The 17,435-nt window shown below is 39.5% G+C and overlaps 2 protein-coding genes across 6 annotated transcripts in view; both read right to left on the bottom strand.

Annotated features, from left to right (window-relative positions):
- Positions 1-1,866, bottom strand: part of atxn7l1 (ataxin 7-like 1) — a 41,551-nt gene extending 39,685 nt beyond the window's left edge. For 2 of the 4 annotated variants that reach the window (XM_057854953.1, XM_057854955.1), the window contains exons 1-2: positions 1,654-1,866; positions 1,155-1,205 (exon numbers count right to left, since the gene is read on the bottom strand). In XM_057854953.1, the coding sequence (XP_057710936.1) occupies positions 1,155-1,205; positions 1,654-1,851 (249 nt within the window). In that variant the 5' untranslated portion in view covers positions 1,852-1,866. Of the gene's footprint in view, positions 1-1,154; positions 1,206-1,653 lie in introns of those variants that run through there. The other 2 variants (XM_057854954.1, XM_057854956.1) reach the window with 2 other exon arrangements.
- A 270-nt stretch (positions 1,867-2,136) lies between these two features.
- sypl1 (synaptophysin-like 1) lies at positions 2,137-13,949 on the bottom strand. 2 transcript variants are annotated; one of them, XM_057854958.1, is made up of 6 exons: positions 13,640-13,866; positions 8,666-8,784; positions 8,401-8,605; positions 8,130-8,321; positions 7,834-7,995; positions 2,137-6,431 (listed from the first exon to the last, which is right to left on the bottom strand). In XM_057854958.1, exons 1-5 carry the CDS (start codon positions 13,706-13,708, stop codon positions 7,870-7,872), a joined length of 711 nt encoding a protein of 236 aa, XP_057710941.1. In that variant the 5' UTR covers positions 13,709-13,866; the 3' UTR covers positions 2,137-6,431; positions 7,834-7,869. The 2 variants fall into 2 exon arrangements, with proteins under 2 accessions (XP_057710941.1, XP_057710942.1); XM_057854959.1 differs by having other exon boundaries at positions 2,137-7,995; positions 13,640-13,949.
- Positions 13,950-17,435: the final 3,486 nt, after the last annotated feature.

Here is a 17,435-nt window from a genome sequence, read left to right on the forward strand (position 1 = left end):
TGCTTTGAAATACCAGGACATTTTAAATCAAAATCTGTTGCCTTCTGCCCGAAAGCTGAAGATGGGTCATCACTGGGTCTTTCAGCAAGACAATGACCCTAAACATATGGCCAAATCTACACAGAAATGGTTCACCAGCCCAGGCCATTTGGGGGCCCTAAGCAAAATAATGCCAAGAGGCCCATATTTTTGGCCCACCATTTCAAATGCATATTACGCTAATATTTCGTTTGCTACAATCAGCGGAAACCGTACATTTGCCGTTGCAGACAGGTGCCAACTTGCTCGGCTTAACTTGATTTGCTCCGGGCCTGCACCCTGCAGCTAATGGCAATTACCAGTACGACATATTGACAAGCTCAGCTGACAACAACGTTCAAGTCGGAGTGTCTTGCACAACGGCAACAACATCAACAACATGCTCTATTACCTTGATACTGTTTTTCTCCTCCGTTTTTCTTCTTTTTCCGTTTCTCTGCTCTAGAAGGATAAATTCTCTTCGAAATATTCGTGCATCTATTTTCCAAGTAAGTTTGAGCACCAATCATCACAAAGCAGGTTCAACGTCACTCCCCAGGTTGCCAGATTGTAATGACAAGAAAATTGATGTTTGCATAGTTAAACGGCAACGCGTGCCACATTATTCACAATGGTCTATTAACAAGGTATAAAAGGAGGTTGCCAGATTGGGGGCCCCCTATTGATCAGGGGCCCTAAGCAGCTGCATAATCTGCGTATAGGCTGGGCCGGCCTTGACCAGGCACAAAATCAAGCTTGTGAAACATTATCGGAGAAGATTAGGTGCTGTTTTGTTGGCAAAAAGGGGTTGTAAAAAGTTTTAACACCAGGGGTGCTAATAATTGTGACACACATTATTTGATGTCAAATATTTTTTTTCTTTAAGGGGGATTTTTTCCCCACTGAATGAATGCACTTGTATTGAAGGTTGGATTTTTCTTTTTTTCCCATTAAGGTCCCATATTATCTGAACAAAAAAAAAATTATTAGAAGCCAAAAAACACTTCTTAACCAGGGGTGCCAATAATTATGTAGGGCTGTACTTAAATATCTGCAGAAATGCGAGGGGTGTACTCACTTTTGTGATACACTGTACGTTCCGCAACAATAACAAGCCATCAACTTCTACTGCTTACCCTCTTCGTTGACCACACAAAGCTCTCCGTGGAACTTCTCCAAAGTCGAGTCTGCGTGGAATCAAATGTTAGAAGGATTCCGAAAACCAGCGCATTCAAACAAACTTTACAGTGGGCAGGCAGACACGCGTTGTTTAGCATTAGCTTCTTAGTAGTCACTGCCCTCTTCGATCGCTGTCAAAAAAACAGCCCCCAAACTTCCAAGTAGTGCATAGTTGAAACATAGCCTCGGTGTGGGAGTCAAGTGGGCCAAAAAACACGATGCGTGCGTGTTCGATCGCTGCGTGGCCGTGGCCCACACGGCGGTTTCTCTCCACATTGGCCATTTGGCAGTGGTCTTTTTTGACAGCTACTTGGCTGCTTTTGACAGGCGCTGCGTGTTGGCGGTGGAGACAAGTCAATCACAGAACACTTGGCGGCTGGTGGGGGCAGCACTTCCTGACACTTTGCCCGCAAAAAGCCAACCGACAACGGCCACCCGCGCGCGGTCGCAACTTACCGTCAACGAGACGCAGTTGAGCCGCACCGACGAACGAAGACCAAGGCTCGCTGAGGAAGGGATCGGGACTTGGTACGAGGCGAGCCACTGTCGCCATTGCTCTTCCTCCTTGTTGCTTTGCTGCTGCGAACCTTCCTCTCTGCTTTTCTCGCTCGCTCCTTTGCACGCAGCAGGCGAGGAACAAGCGGGTGACGTCATGTTCGGAGCCGACGGAAAAACTCGGCTCTTGTCGGAGGTCAGAAGTTCAGCGTGGAAAATGAATGCGTACATCGTTTTGTTTTTTTTGCTTTGGATTATTTAACAGATTCCTCGTTTATTTATGGAAGACGGAGAATAAAAATAAAAATATATTCATTCACTACCAATAACCAGCAGATGTTGACTAAATATTTCCAAGTGTTCGACTGCGCTGCCCTCTTGTGGCTGAACTACTCTACTGTAGTATTTCGCATCAAAAAGACAACCCACCTCCGAGAAATGGTATTTTAAATATGCATATATTTTAATATTTTGAGCCAGAAACAAACAAAAAAGTATTACATTCTGAATATTTAGAAAAGCAGTCAATGGGTAACTTACAGTGCTGGCACCCCTGCAATTCTGTCGGATAATGCTCGATTTCTCCCAGAAAACGATTGCAATTACAAATGCTTTAATACTAATATCTTCATTTATTTTGCTTGCAATGTAAAAAACAAAAGAGAATGAAAAAAAAAATATTTTTTTTTTACACAAAACTCCAAAAATGGGCTTTGAAAATCATGTGATGCTTCTCTAATTTGTGTAATTAACACCACTTGTTACTTGTGGCAAGGGTGTAGGTTTGGTCTCATCATTGGTAGGGACGCTATAACAGTATAACTGCATGTATAATATTTGCAGGGGACGGGACATTAATACGACCAAAGAGATTGGGTACATTTCTCAAAAATAGCTGGTTCCTACGTAAAAATGAAAAAAAGTTAAAATTATTTTCATGGGGGAAAGTCATTTTTCAAAATGCTTACTTCATATAAAAGAAATTTACAGTGGTTGTGTTTTTGTGTTTTTGTTTTTTTTTTGGGGGGGGGGGTAGAAAAATTAGCATAAGCTACAAATAGAAATATATATCTTTTAAATGATGCAGAAAATACATTTTGATTTATGAATAAATGCACAGTTGAATTAACGTTAACAGTAAACATACAGCAAGACACCTCTCTAAGCAGCTTTCTACTCGAGTTTTACAGGTTAGCAAGTTCACACAGTTTAATGTTATGCTAACTTTGATGCAGGTCAGACTTTCAGTAACAAAATTTGTGGCGTGTTCCCCACCTCCACAACATTGGTGTCTTTTTACATTACTTACAGTGGCTGCTGCTGGCCGAAAAAAAACTTCTAATATCCTTCCTCTTTAAAGGGGGCAGAGAAGGCGGCATGTTGACATGCATTTCTGTCGGGATTGTGTGAATGAGGGGGATCTAGTCATCAGCCAATCAAAATGTGCGTTTGAGGGGAAAAATGGACTTGCACATTCAGCAAGTGATAAGGGATAAAAGTAAGTCTGGACATAATGAAAGTAATTCACTCAATAATGGTCGGGTCATTTCTATCCTTACAACATATGGGAAGACAATCTGAATTACCTGTATAACTGAATTCATTTTATAATGCAAATAAGGTTGCTTAAAAGTTGGTGGGGACAATTTGAGCATCCTGAAAAGTTGGTCGTGTTATGTCCCTATGCGAACTTACGCCCTTGACTTGTGGCAATAACTAAATAACACTTGCAGCCAGTTAAAATGGATTAAAATTGACTCAACCTCTGTCCTGTGTCCTTGTGTGTACCACATTGAGCATGGAGAAAAGAAAGACGACCAAAGAACTGTTTAAAGGACTTAGGAAGCAAAATTGTGAGGAAGCATGAGCAATCTCAAGGCTACAAGTCCATCTCCAAAGACCTGAATGTTCCTCTGTCTACCATGCGCACTGTCCTAAATAAGCGTAAAGTCCGTGGCTCTGTGGCTAACCTCCCTAGATGTGGACTGAAAATAAAAATTGAGATTTCAACGAAAGATTGCGCGGAATGTGGATGAAGAACCTCGGCTAACATCCAAACAAGTTCAAGCTGTCCCGCAGTCCGAGGGTACAACTGTGTCAATCTGTCGGCGTCTCAATGAAAAGTGACTCTATGGTAGGATAGCCAGGACGACCCCACTTTTGACTCAGAGACATAAAAAAGCCAGGCTGGAGTTTGGCAAAACTTACCTGAGAAAGCCAAAAACGTTTTGGAAGAATGTTCTCTGGTCAGATGATACAAAAGTAAAGCTTTTTGGGAAAAGGCATCAACATAGAGTTTACAGGGGAAAAAACGAGGCCTTCAAAGAAAAGAACACGGTCCCCATAGTCAAACATGGCGGAGGTTCCCTGATGTTTTGGGGTTGCTTTGCTTCCTCTGGCACTGGACTGCTTGACCGTGTGCGTGGCATTATGAAGTCTGAGGACTACCAATAAAGTTTGGAGCAAAATGTAGGGCCCAGTGTGAGAAAGCTGGGTCTCCCTCAGAGGTCATGGGTCTTCCAGCAGGACAATGACCCCAAACACACTTCAAAAAGCACTGGAGAACAGTTTGAGAGAAAGCACTGGAGACTTCTAAAGTGGCCAGCAATGAATCCAGACCTGAATCCCATAGAACACCTATGGAGAGATCTGAAAATGGCAGTTTGGAGAGGGCACCCTTCAAATCTCAGAGATCTGGAGCAGTTTGCCAAAGAGGAATGGTCTAAAATTCCAGCAGAACATTGTAAGAATCTCTTGATGGATACCGGAAGTGGTTGTTTGCATTTATTTTGTCTAAAGGTTGTGCTGCCAAGTATTAGGCTGAGGCTGCCAATACTTTAGTCAGGTCCATTTTTGGAGTTTTGTGTGAATCATTCTCTTTCGTGTTTTTTCATTGCAAGCAAAAATAAATGACGATATTACTACCAAAGTATTTGTAATTGCAATCATTATCTGGGAGAAATTGAGCATTATCTGACAGAAATGCAGGGGTGCTAATACTTTTGGCCAGCACTGTAAATGGCAAAAGAAATGCATTCAGTCATAGCATGTGTGGGGGCATCACCAGTATACCCCTCTACATCCAGTCTTTACATTCTTAGCAAATTGCTAAATATAGCAATTATATATACATAGGCAATACTTTGAAAAGACATTGCAAACCAATAAGCATAAACACTGCAAATTGAGAGGAAATGAGGGGTAAAAAAAGAGCTTCAAGTTGATATCGGCAATGCTAATTATCCCCCAATGAGTGTCCAGAGTCTGACGTTGCGCCCAACATTGCTATTCGACATTCTCTCCCCTCATCCATAAGAGATATTTCCTTGACAACTGGTATGAAATATGTACATCGGGGCAAATAAGTATTTAGTCAACCACTAATTGTGCAAGTTCTCCCACTTGAAAATATTAGAGAGGCCTGTAATTGTCAACATGGGTAAACCTCAACCATGAGATACAGAATGTGGGAAAAAAACAGAAAATCACATTGTTTGATATTTTTAAAGAATTTATTTGCAAATCATGGTGGAAAATAGGTATTTGGTCAATACCAAAAGTTCATCTCAATACTTTGTTATGTATCCTTTGTTGGCAATAACGGAAGCCAAACGTTTTCTGTAACTCTTCACAAGCTTTTCACACACTGTTGCTGGTATTTTGTCCCATTCCTCCATGCAGATCTCCTCTACAGCAGTGATGTTTTGGGGCTGTCGTTGGGCAACACGGACTTTCAACTCCCTCCACAGATTTTCAATGGGGTTGAGATCTGGAGACTGGCTAGACCACTCCAGGACCTTGAAATGCTTCTTACGAAGCCACTCCTTTGTTGCCTTGGCTGTGTGTTTGGGATCATTGTCATGCTGAAAGACCCAGCCACGTCTCATCTTCAATGCCCTTGCTGATGGAAGGAGATTTTCACTCAAAATCTCTCGATACATAGCTTACATACATAGATTCATTCTTTGCTTTACACAGATCAGTCGTCCTGGTCCCTTTGCAGAAAAACAGCCCCGAAGCATGATGTTTCCACCCCCATTATTCACAGTGGGTATGGTGGTCTTCGGATGCAATTCAGTATTCTTTCTCCTCCAAACACGAGAACCTGTGTTTCTACCAAAAAGTTCTATTTTGGTTTCATCTGACCGTAACACATTCTCCCAGTCCTCTTCTGGATCATCCAAATGCTCTCTAGCGAACCGCAGATGCACCTGGACGTGTACTTCCCAGCCTGGTGCAGGTCTACAATTTTGTCTCTGGTGTCCTTCGACAGCTCTTTGGTCTTGGCCATAGTGGAGTTTGGAGTGTGACTGACAGAGGTTGTGGACAGGTGTATTTTATACCGGTAATGAATTAAAACAGGTGCCATTAATACAGGTAACAAGTGGAGCCTCGATAGACCTCGTTAGAAGAAGTTAGACCTCGTTGACAGCCAGAAGTCTTACTTGTTTGTAGGTGACCAAATATTTATTTTCCACCATGATTTGCAACCACCACCACCACATTCTGTCTCTCATGGTTGAGGTTTACCCATGTTGACAATTACAGGCCTCTCTAATCTTTTCAAGTAGGAGAACTTGCAAAATTGGTGGTTGACTAAATACTTATATGTCCCACTGTATTACTTACGGCACAGCTCACATCAGTTCCCATTGGAATGACACTGATATGGCCCAGCGCAGGGTAGGGAAAAAAATTCATGAAATTCTGATTCGTCATGGGAGCCTCATATCAATGTTCTTTGTGGAAAAGGAAGGGAAAACAACAATCTGTGCTCAGAATCAACTTCCTCAGTAACAAAAAATATACAAAGTAAACAAGAATTTAAGTAACCTCCTTCTAATAGGATAAGCCAAGTACCCTGAACTCCTTTGGTGAAGCTACTTAATAACAGTGGCGCCTCCAGAAATTTTTCATAGGGGTGGCCAGATGGGGCCACTTAAAATCTTGGGGTGGCCAAAACTAAAAGCCATAATTTAAGGTTTTCATGATATTATTGTAGTAAAAAGGTCAGGGGAAAACTATCAGAAATACTTAAGGACACGGCTACTGATATACTTTGGTGTATTGTGTAATATTTGATGTTACTAATGATTTAATGTGCATAGTCCGTAACTGTCCAGTCAACATTTTGAGTTCCACAACAATTCTGTTTTATTGTGTTATGTATATATTAGGCATAAGGTGTACATTTAACTAGGGCTGTCAAACGATTAAAATTTTTAATCGAGTTAATCACAGCTTAAAAATTAATTAATTGTAATTAATCGCAATTCAAACCATCTCTAAAATATGCCATATTTTTCTGTAAATTATTGTTGAAATGGAAAGATAAGACAAGACGGATATATACATTCAAAATACTGTACATAAGTACTGTATTTGTTTATTATAACAATAAATCCACAAGATGGCATTAACATTATTAACATTCTTTCTGTGAAAAAGATCCACAGATAGAAAGACTTGTAATTCTTAAAGGATAAATGTGACTTTGTATATTGTGACTAAATATTGCCATCTAGTGTATTTGTTGAGCTTTCAGTAAATGATACTGTAGCGACTTAACTGTTCTGCCCGAATGCATGATGGGAAGTGGTGAAACCATGACTGTGTGTGGTGGCTGCAAATGCTATATATTCTCTGCGTTGGGTACGCTACAGGGTATTAAGAAAAAGATCAACTCCTGTCATTCTTCCCCATGTCGCTTCCCACAATATTTATAGTTGCTGTGGGAGAGATGACGAAGCTTTTGCCAATTAAAAGCACGCCTCCAATGAATGCTTTTATCTACTCCACTCACTTGACACTGCTTCTTATCTCTGTATATAGGTAAAACGGCACCATTGCAGGCTGTTTGCGGCAATACGTGAATCAGTCGTACCGCGAATGCGTTAATTGCGATAAATATTTTCACGTGATTAATTTTAAAAAATTAATTACTGCCCGTTAACGCGATAAATTTGACAGCCCTACATTTAACAAAACAAAATAAATGCATTCATTTGGGATGAAATGCATAACTGATGCGCCAACAATCTAACGATATACTTGCACCTGGCCACCCCCTGGTGGCGCCACTGCTTAATAAACATGAAAAAACTTTTGTGATGAGAAAGTAAGAATTGGACAAGGAATTACCAAATTTGCCAATTGTTTACGATGTTTGCGTGCGTTTTAGATGGCTGTCGGGTGCCTCGTCGGTCCTGTCTGGGTCGAATTTTTCTGCGAGTACCAGCGAGTCTCCTTGTACACGTACCAGGTGTTCAAGGCCCACACGATTGTGTTGAGGTAGCCAAACACCTGAAATAGAATAGAACAAATGATGTTTCTGAGTGTCTCATGACACTGAGGCAGGATGAAGAAACAGGCTAGTTCTTTCATTGAATTTTGTTTTGTCATGTGACCCTGGAAATTAGTGTGTCTTGATGTCTCACCACAGACACGTTGAGCCCTCGCACGTTTGCGAACTCGGTGACTTGGCAGGTGATATTTTGCTCCTTGCACAATGCTATGGTGGCGCCGATACCATCAGTGTCCGTGGCATCCTTTACGTTCTGCAAACCCTTAGCCCAGGCGGATGAAGACACCAGCCACAGGAAAACGATGACTACCGTAATCACCATGTCCTGGAAGTGGTCGAAACGTTGTTGGGAAACATCTCCGGGTTGTGTTCATTTCATTCATCTTTTAAAAATATTCACTCACCAAAATGGGTCCCAAATCGGAGTTCTTGTAAATGTGCATGTAGCCAAAATAAACTAAACTGGCAAACATGCAGTACAAGAAGCAAAAGACTCCCACGCCGACGAAGAAATGGACCGAAGACGACGAGTCTCCCACCAGGTGCGTGGCGTTGACTACGCGGTCACATAGTGTACCGTTATCGTTGATCAACGGCACTTGGCTTAATCTGACCACAAAAATTATGTTAAACAAGTTGATGTCTACGTTCCGGAAAAGGTGTTCGTACCTGAAGGGATAGAGGAACTTAGCGGGGAGCGTCTCGTTCTTGCCATCACCGCAGAAAATGGAAACGGTGTTCTCAGCAGAGAAATTGACACAGCTTCCAAAAGCAAATATGGCCGTGAGCTGTTAGGAACAACGACATGGCATCATCAACTTTTGAGCATTCTTAAACGCTATTTCAACAGAAATGACATTCTCTCATTATCTTTGTCTTGAATTCACGCCAAGGAATAAAGTGCCTCCTTGGAGAGCATTCCGCTGCAAAATTCCTGGCGGGAGTAGGGGGGAGGATGCGGTTGAGCGTGGAGGATACCATGTGATGCTAATACGCGCACAGAAATACCATTCTTATGTGTTTAAGAAGTTATATGGACAAGAAACATGAAAAGATGGCGCACATATGACGAGATTTATGCAAATTCTTTTGACTTGGAACAAAATGTGTCGAATTTGTCCCAGAAAGGTTAAGGGTGTTTTCTGTTAAAAAGTGCTGACTTCAGGGACAGCTTCTACTTGAATCATACACACATGTAGAGGCCTTGAACCAGATGTTTCTCCATATGTCAGCAACAGGGGCGCTGCCAGGGATTTTGGGCCCCGTGTAAAGATATCACTTTGGACCCCACCACCAGTGCCGGGACACACACACACATTTAGAGTATAAACAACGTAATTTCCTGCATTCTGGTGAATCTTTACACACTAATTTGTGGAATTTTCTGCATTAATTTATGATGAAAATATTAGGGCTGTCAAAATTATCGCGTTAACGAGCGACAATTAATTATTTAAATTAATCCCGTTAAAATATTTGACGTAATTAACGCACAAATGCCCCGCTCAAACAGATTAAAATGACAGCACAGTGAAAAGTGTACTTGTTGTGTTTTTCGGAGTTTTGCCGCCCTTGTGTAAGTAATTATTGACATCAACAATGGCGGGCTATTAGTTTATTTTTTGATTGAAAATTTTACAAATGTTATTAAAACGAAAACATGAAGAGGGGTTTTAATATAAAATTTCTATAACTTGGACTAACATTGATCTTTTAAGAACTACAAGTCTTTCTATCCCTGGATCGCTTTAACAGAATGTTAATAATGGTAATGCCATCTTGTTGATTTATTGTTATAATAAAGAAATACAGTACTTATGTACCGTATGTTGAATGTATATATCCATCTAGTGTCTTTCCATTCCAACAATAATTTACAGAAAAATATGGCATATTTTATAGATGGTTTGAATTGCGATTAATTGCGATTAATTAATTTTTAAGCTGTAATTAACTCGATTAAAAATTTTAATCGTTTGACACCCGGAGAAAATATATGTAAACATACAGCGTATAGAGCAATAACGAATAGGCTGATATCATCTACAGTGGGGGAAATAAGTATTTAGTCAACCACTAATTGTGTTGAGATGAAGTATTGATTATGAACTTATACTTATTTTCCACCATGATTTGCAAATAAATGCTTTAAAAATCAAACAATGTGATTTTCTGTTTTTTTTTTTCCACATTCTGTCTCTCATGGTTGAGGTTTACCCATGTTGACAATTACAGGCCTCTCTAATATTTTCAAGTGGGAGAACTTGCACAATAAGTGATTGACTAAATACTTATTTGCCCCACTGTATAAGAAATGTACGGAAGGCCATCTTTTACAATCTAAATATATATTATATTAGAAATATTCTTAAAGCAAATACCATAATGAATGACTTAAATGTTTTGTTTTAACTACAGTATACATTACAGTATACAGTATACACCTGTTTTAGTATGAAGAGCTTGCTAAGGGTTTGCCTGCTGTACTGATTAAACGTAAGCTAGAAGTGGAGCAAACACTAGCTAGCAAACAATTACAGTATTTCATGATGAAGTATAGGGGTGTGACAAAATATCGAAATGGTGATATATCGTGATACGTGTGCGGCAATTGTTGCACTTTTGCCACACACATAGCCACAACAAAATGTTCCCACAGCAAATAGATGCTAGAATGTAAGGGACATAACCTTGTACGCCCTGAAATTCAGACCACTAATCTTGGGCAAGAGACTGCTGTGTCAACAACCGCAATCGAGCTGCTTGACTGGACGCTGAGTTATTGTAAAACCAGATTGTTGATTGTGTCATTGTACAGTTTGTGGCCATGTGATGTATGTAACTGTACCATGTCTGATTGTGCGTCTTTAGCTGTATGGAGGGGACGGGAAAATGATAAGCATATGCTTCCTCCCGTCTGCCTTTGTCGTCTTCTTCGGTTCCGCCCTTCGGGCAAATCATATCACATTTTGTAATTGTCAATGATTGTCAATGATGATGATGACAATAAATATTTCATTTATTCATTCATTCATTCATACTTTGTATCCCAAAAGGTTATCGATACCCTCCTGCAAGAATCGAAATATCATATTAAAAAGGTGTCAATGGCTTTCAAAAAAAAAGAAAGTACCAACAAATTACTACCAAAATCTTCCACCAAAAAAAAAAAGTACCAATAAATTGCTACCAAAATCTTCCACCATAGTAGTGTCTCAGTTAACTCTATGGCTAACTTGACGGTGCTCGACACCCTTAGACTTAGACTGGGAACGTTTGTTCATCCGAAACCAGAACATTCACAGTCATTCTGTCAGATTTTCAGGGCATTAATAGGTCACTTGCTGTTCATTTTAGGGCCTTTCCAGGTCATTTCCTGTTGAGTTTGAGTCACTGCCTATTCATTTAGGTGATTCCCAGGTCACTTTCTGTTCTGTAACACAAAATGAACAGGAAGTGACCCATAAAATACCCCAAAATCAACAGGAAGTAACTAAAAAATCAACAGGTAAATGACCTTAAATGGCCCAAAATGACCTCATTGCCTGGCATTGGCTGCTACTGACGGCCATAGACGTTCAATCCGTTTGAAGTGAGAGGGATGGCAGCGAATAAATGAATGTTCATGCTGGCAATACACATGCTCTCTGGGTGTTTACTTTTTGCCAAAAACAAAACAAGAAAAAGAAACCCTTCGTTTTATTCCTGTTAAAATTATAATGATTAATATTACTGGTGCACGATAATTATTGGTCCGATAATAGGAATTATGACGTCATCCCGATAAATCCAATAACATTTATAATAGGACCGATAATATGTACTGTTCTGGCTTTGCAGTTAACACAATAGTATAGGAAATCAGTTGACCATTTGTGGGGCATTGCTCCCACCTGCTGGTCAGAATAATTCAATGCACCTATTTTTTGTTACAGTAGTTTGGTTCAATCACTTACACATTGCAGTGTCTAGCGGTAGCATTGACAGTCGTGAATGCTTTCTGTTACGTTTCCGCCTCGGAAATATATGTGTTTTATGTTTACTATTACATATGGATGTGCAAAATATGTTTACTTCTGTGGTGAAGGGTCATATGTACAGAACTTCATAAGTTGTGTTATATAAGCCAGCCAATGCTTTAGTAGCTCAAGCTAGCGTGCTATGCTATACAGATAATAGTTGTGTATATAAGTGTATTGTGCAGTTTGTTGTATATTGAGTATTGAATATGTGTATTTTTCTGTTGTACTTTCGCAATATTAAGACGAGTGTCTTCCCATAAAAGCAAGAAAAGACCAAGCCTTGTAGTTTATGGAAGTGCATTCATTCTTTGCTGGCGGTCGGGCAGTGCAGAAGTGAAACGCACTGTTTTGTTCATGTCATTATGAAAAATCTAATGAGATCAAAGGCAAATCTATGTTGAATCCACCATTTTTTTAAAGCCTGCAGGTGTTCAAAAACTCAGGTTATATATTTAAAAAAAAAATATATTTATTATCGGTTATCGATATCGGTATCGGCTTTGAGGAGCAGGAAGTTATCGATATCGGTTTCAAAAAAATGGATATTGTGCACCCCTAATTAATATTTAAATATGCAAACGATTACCCAATGTTCTAATTTTCTTTGTGGGCCCCATCAGGGCATGGGCCCTTAGAATCAATATCACTTTTCACCCCTGGTCAGGAGCCCCCGTGCACTTTCTGCTAAAACACTTACCCCCCTTTAGATTGTGGAGCCACATAAAGCACACAGTACAACAAATGTGGAGGCGAAAAAGTATGAAAGGATGATGCCATTTTGCCAACATCTGGGTCAACACCCTAACTTCTAAGTATTCCAGACTTCCTGTTTACATTTGAATCTCGGGAAGCACAGGCCACCGCGCATTCCTGCTACGGGATGACCTCATCAACTTCCTTGGTGTGTCTTACCAGCTCATCATATGACACAATTAACACTTTCAGAATCAACATGTGACTCGTACTCCGGGAAACTACAACAGCATTTCATTTAATATGGACGAACAAGAGAAAGTATATGAACCATTGCCTCTCGATTGAATGGGTGAAATATTGCTAAGTGTGGCTTTAATCTGTAACTCTCATTGTGAAGAGCAGGACTGCAAAAACTAAAACACACCCGTTCATCATCTGTATTTATTGCATGAGAAAAACATTATTATTACGATTTACTGAGTTACAGTAGTACAGTATTATTCTCTTTTTCTTGCTTCTTCATGAGTGTACTTTACTCCCCCTGGTGGCTGAGTCACAGGGGTTAGAAGGAAGCTCATGATGCAACGGTTCTTTTGTGTCATTAGTTATTATATCTTGTTTAAAAAAACAAAAACAAACAAAGAAAATACATACACACATATATATGGTGGAGTTGTGTTAGGGGCTTGACCTGTTCAATGGGATTCTCATTCATGTCAGTAGCGAAATAGGTTTTAGAATAAGGGTTTTGAGTTTCAATGAATAAACAATTGGAGTAAAAACGCCCCAAACCTACATATTGTTACTTAAAGAGTAAATTCAAAGAAGGGGAAAAAAGAACCACACCTCCTTAACCTCTGGTTCTGACCCACTTACTTCACCACACTAAGGCTCAGGAAAAGAAAAAAAGAAAAATCCTACTTACCCACTCCACTAGTTTGATGAAGCACAACGGCTCCTTCAGTGGTGATAAATTGAAGCGAAATCCGGTCATCACGAGTTGGATCCCAAACTTTTTGGGGGGGACAAAGAAAAAGCCCCTAACTGTGTTACTCGGTGATGTTGGTCCACAGAGGAAAGGGGGGAAAAAAAGTGGGAGTGATTTGACAGCGTGACGTGGGTCTGCTTGCAAACGCTGCAAAAACCAGAGCACTGAAAAAAAGTGGCGAGAGAGAGTGGGGGTTTAAAAAAAAAAAAAGGACATTTTATGCAAGCTGGAGACAAATCACATTACATTTCTTTCACTGTTGAACAATTACACCCATTTTTGTTCTCTAGGCGCGCCTCCCGTTTGGGCAATTTGACAACCAAGCCACAAAAAATTAAAAGCCATATCAAAGCCCGATAATGAAGGCAACACATACTGTATGTATCTATATTTGCCTACTATCACAATGATTAAGTAAACTGGTTATCTGGTGCGCACCAGAAACTATCTGGTAAACATTAGCATTATATATCGTTTAAGTTAGTGGACTTTTGCTATGCAAGTTAGCCAATTGCTGAAATTGGCTAACTTGCATAGCAAAAGTCCGCGAGCTTAAATGTTATATAATGCTAATATTTACACAATTCGCTACTTTGCGTGGCAAAAGTCTAATAGCTTAAATGCTATATACTGTAATGCTCATGTTTACAACAATTGGCTAACTTGCATAGCAAAAGTCGGTTCGCTTAAATGCTACATAATGCTAATGTTTACAACAATTGTATACAACAAATACAATAAATTTAAGCAATCTGGTGCGCACCAGAAACTATCTGGTAAACATTAGCATTATATAGCATTTAAGCTAGTGGACGTTTGCTAAGCAAGTTATCCAATTGTCGGATTGTTGCAACTGGCTAACTTGCATCGCAAAAGTCCGCTAGTTTAAAGGTATTTAAGGTACTGGACTTTTGCGATGCAAGTTAGCCAGTTGCAACAATTCAACAATTGGCTAACTTGCATAGCAAAAGTCCCACTTGCTTAAATGCTATATAATGCTAATGTTTACAACAATTCGCTAACTTGCGTAGCAAAAGTCCGGTAGCTTAAATGCTATATACTGTAATGCTAATGTTTACAACAATTGGCTAACTTGCACAGCAAAAGTCCGTGAGCTTAACTCATTTGCTCCCAAAAACGTTAAATACATTCTACTTTTAATTGTTTCCAGTGTCCCAAAGACGTATTTATACGTCTTTTACATTTTTTTTTCATAAGAGACATCTCTGGGTTCTCATTCAACTGAGCTCAAAAGCACAAAGCTGAAAATCTATTTTAAAGCAATAAAACTGGCCACTTAAGGGCAGTAGCGCATTTCGTAAGACCCGCAACCCGATTCAACGGCAACGAACGGCCGGGCAGCACGGCCGGGGCGCCGGCAGAAGGATGCCAGGCGGCGGATGACTGAGCAGAACAACCGAGAGGACGCTTTGGATGCCAGGCGCCGGACGACCGAGCAGAACGACCAGGACCACCAGTGCAGCGGACGATATCGTTGAGTCTATGCTGCTTGCCGAGCAGACCCCGGCCGTCGCGGCCAAAACAGCATCATCTCAGTTTGTTATGTGTAAATAGTTACTTTGCTATCAAAAACTCTATTTGTCTTGTTGTTTAGGTTATTATGTAGAAGGAAAACATTATTCAGATGTTTGGGATGAAACTAAAGCAAAAAATAGCTGTGTTAACGTCAAAGTTATGTTTGAAATGTATGCTTTCACAAAAAGCTCAATTTCTGTTTGAAATGTATGCTTTCACAAAAAGCTCAATTTCTGTTTTTTCATCAGAAATTGCAAAATTACTCAAACCACGCTATTTTCTAATGCTGATTTCTAAAGAATGGAAAAAGATATGAACTTACTTTTTTTTCCTGCTGAAAGAAGAGAGTCTATAGCAATAGAACAGAATTTGCTGTGGACCTTGCAAAATCAGTCAAAATCCAGTAAAACAGCCGGGAGCGAAGGGTCTTGCTCCGGTGAAAATGGCTGGGAGTGAAATGTTATATAATGCTAATGTTTACAACAATTGTATACAACAAATATAATAAATTTAAGCAATCTGGTGCGCACCAGAAAATATCTAGTAAACATTAGCATTATATAGCATTTAAGCTAGGGGACTTTTGCTATGCAAGTTAGCAATTTGCTGAAATTGGCTAACTTGCATAGCAAAAGTCCACTAGCTTAAATGTTATATAATGCTAATTTTTACAACAATTCGCTACTTTGCGTGGCAAAAGTCCAATAGCTTAAATTCTATATACTGTAATGCTAATGTTTACAACAATTGGCTAACTTGCATAGCAAAAGTCCGTTAGTTTAAATGCTACATAATGCTAATGTTTACAACAATTGTATACAACAAATACAATAAATTTAAGCAATCTGGTGCGCACCAGAAACTATCTGGTAAACATTAGCATTATATAGCATTTAAGCTAGTGGACGTTTGCTAAGCAAGTTAGCCAATTGTTGAATTGTTGCAACTGGCTAACTTGCATCGCAAAAGTCCATTAGTTTAAATGCTGTGTAATGCTAATGTTTACAACAATTGGCTAACTTGCGTGGCAAAAGCCCACTAGCTTAAATGCTATATACTGTAATGCTAATGTTTACAACAATTGGCTAACTTGTGTGGCAAAAGCCCATTAGCTTAAATGCAATAGACTGTCATGTTAACAACGATCGGCTAAATTGCATAGCAAAAGTCCGTTAGCTTAAATGCTATATAATGCTTATGTTTACAACAATTGTATACAACAAATACAATAAATTTAAGCATTTTGGTGCGCACCAGATTGCTTAAATTTCTGTCGATGTCCCTTAAGGGACTCCATGTGTTTGTTGTCTTACAGAAACCATATTAAAACAAAAGATATATTTAACTCTTCAATCTTTTTCCATTTTCAAACATGTTTGAAAAGGTTCCAGGGAGCCATTAGAGCAATGCTAAAGAGCTGCCTGTGCCTCTCGAGCTGCGGGTTGCCGATCCCTGGTACAGGATTTCGAAGCATAATTAGGGCACAAAGCCTCACTTTATTTTTTTCACTTTTCCACTTTATTTTTACTTGCTACGTCACAGGAAGCTGTCAAAGATAATCAAAAAACAGTGTTCAATATTTATGAGTCCTGATGTCTCCATAATTATTGTCAAACTCGTTGACTGCTTGCTGGCATCACCAGTCACATGTTGCTTAATCTTATTTTCCTATACATAATGCAATTCTGTAGCACTCCATGAAAGGAAAAATATTGTTAATTCCCAATTTGGTGAAGTGTTACAAGGCCAGTAATTGAGTCAATTAATTTGAAATGTCCTATTTTTGATTAAAACTAATAGAAATAAATGTATTTAGAGTCGACGTCAAGTGATAGACATTAAATAACAGAGCAAATAAAAAGCAATGAATGCCATTGAAGGTCAAATGTTTGTGGTTTTGAAATTAGAGGAAACCTACTACACATGAAGAGTCGTCGTTTCCTTGCACTTAATTTCTGCATGAACCAAACATTTCCGCTTTTTGACCACGACGCCGTGTTTCCGCTGACTAGAAAAATTAACTTTTTAGAATTTTCATTCATAAACAAGCCTTGTCAAATGGTGTGCTTCACGTGCATTGATCAAATTCTCAAGGTATCCTTCAGCACCATCTGGTGGACGAGAGGAGAAGACATCCCTTTCACCAGCCTGAAAGATTGGTAATATTGTTAGCATTCTCATTGATCCATTTTGGCTA

The sequence above is a fragment of the Corythoichthys intestinalis genome, chromosome 13 (assembly GCF_030265065.1).
Source record: "Corythoichthys intestinalis isolate RoL2023-P3 chromosome 13, ASM3026506v1, whole genome shotgun sequence".
NCBI classification, from domain to species: Eukaryota; Metazoa; Chordata; class Actinopteri; order Syngnathiformes; family Syngnathidae; genus Corythoichthys; species Corythoichthys intestinalis.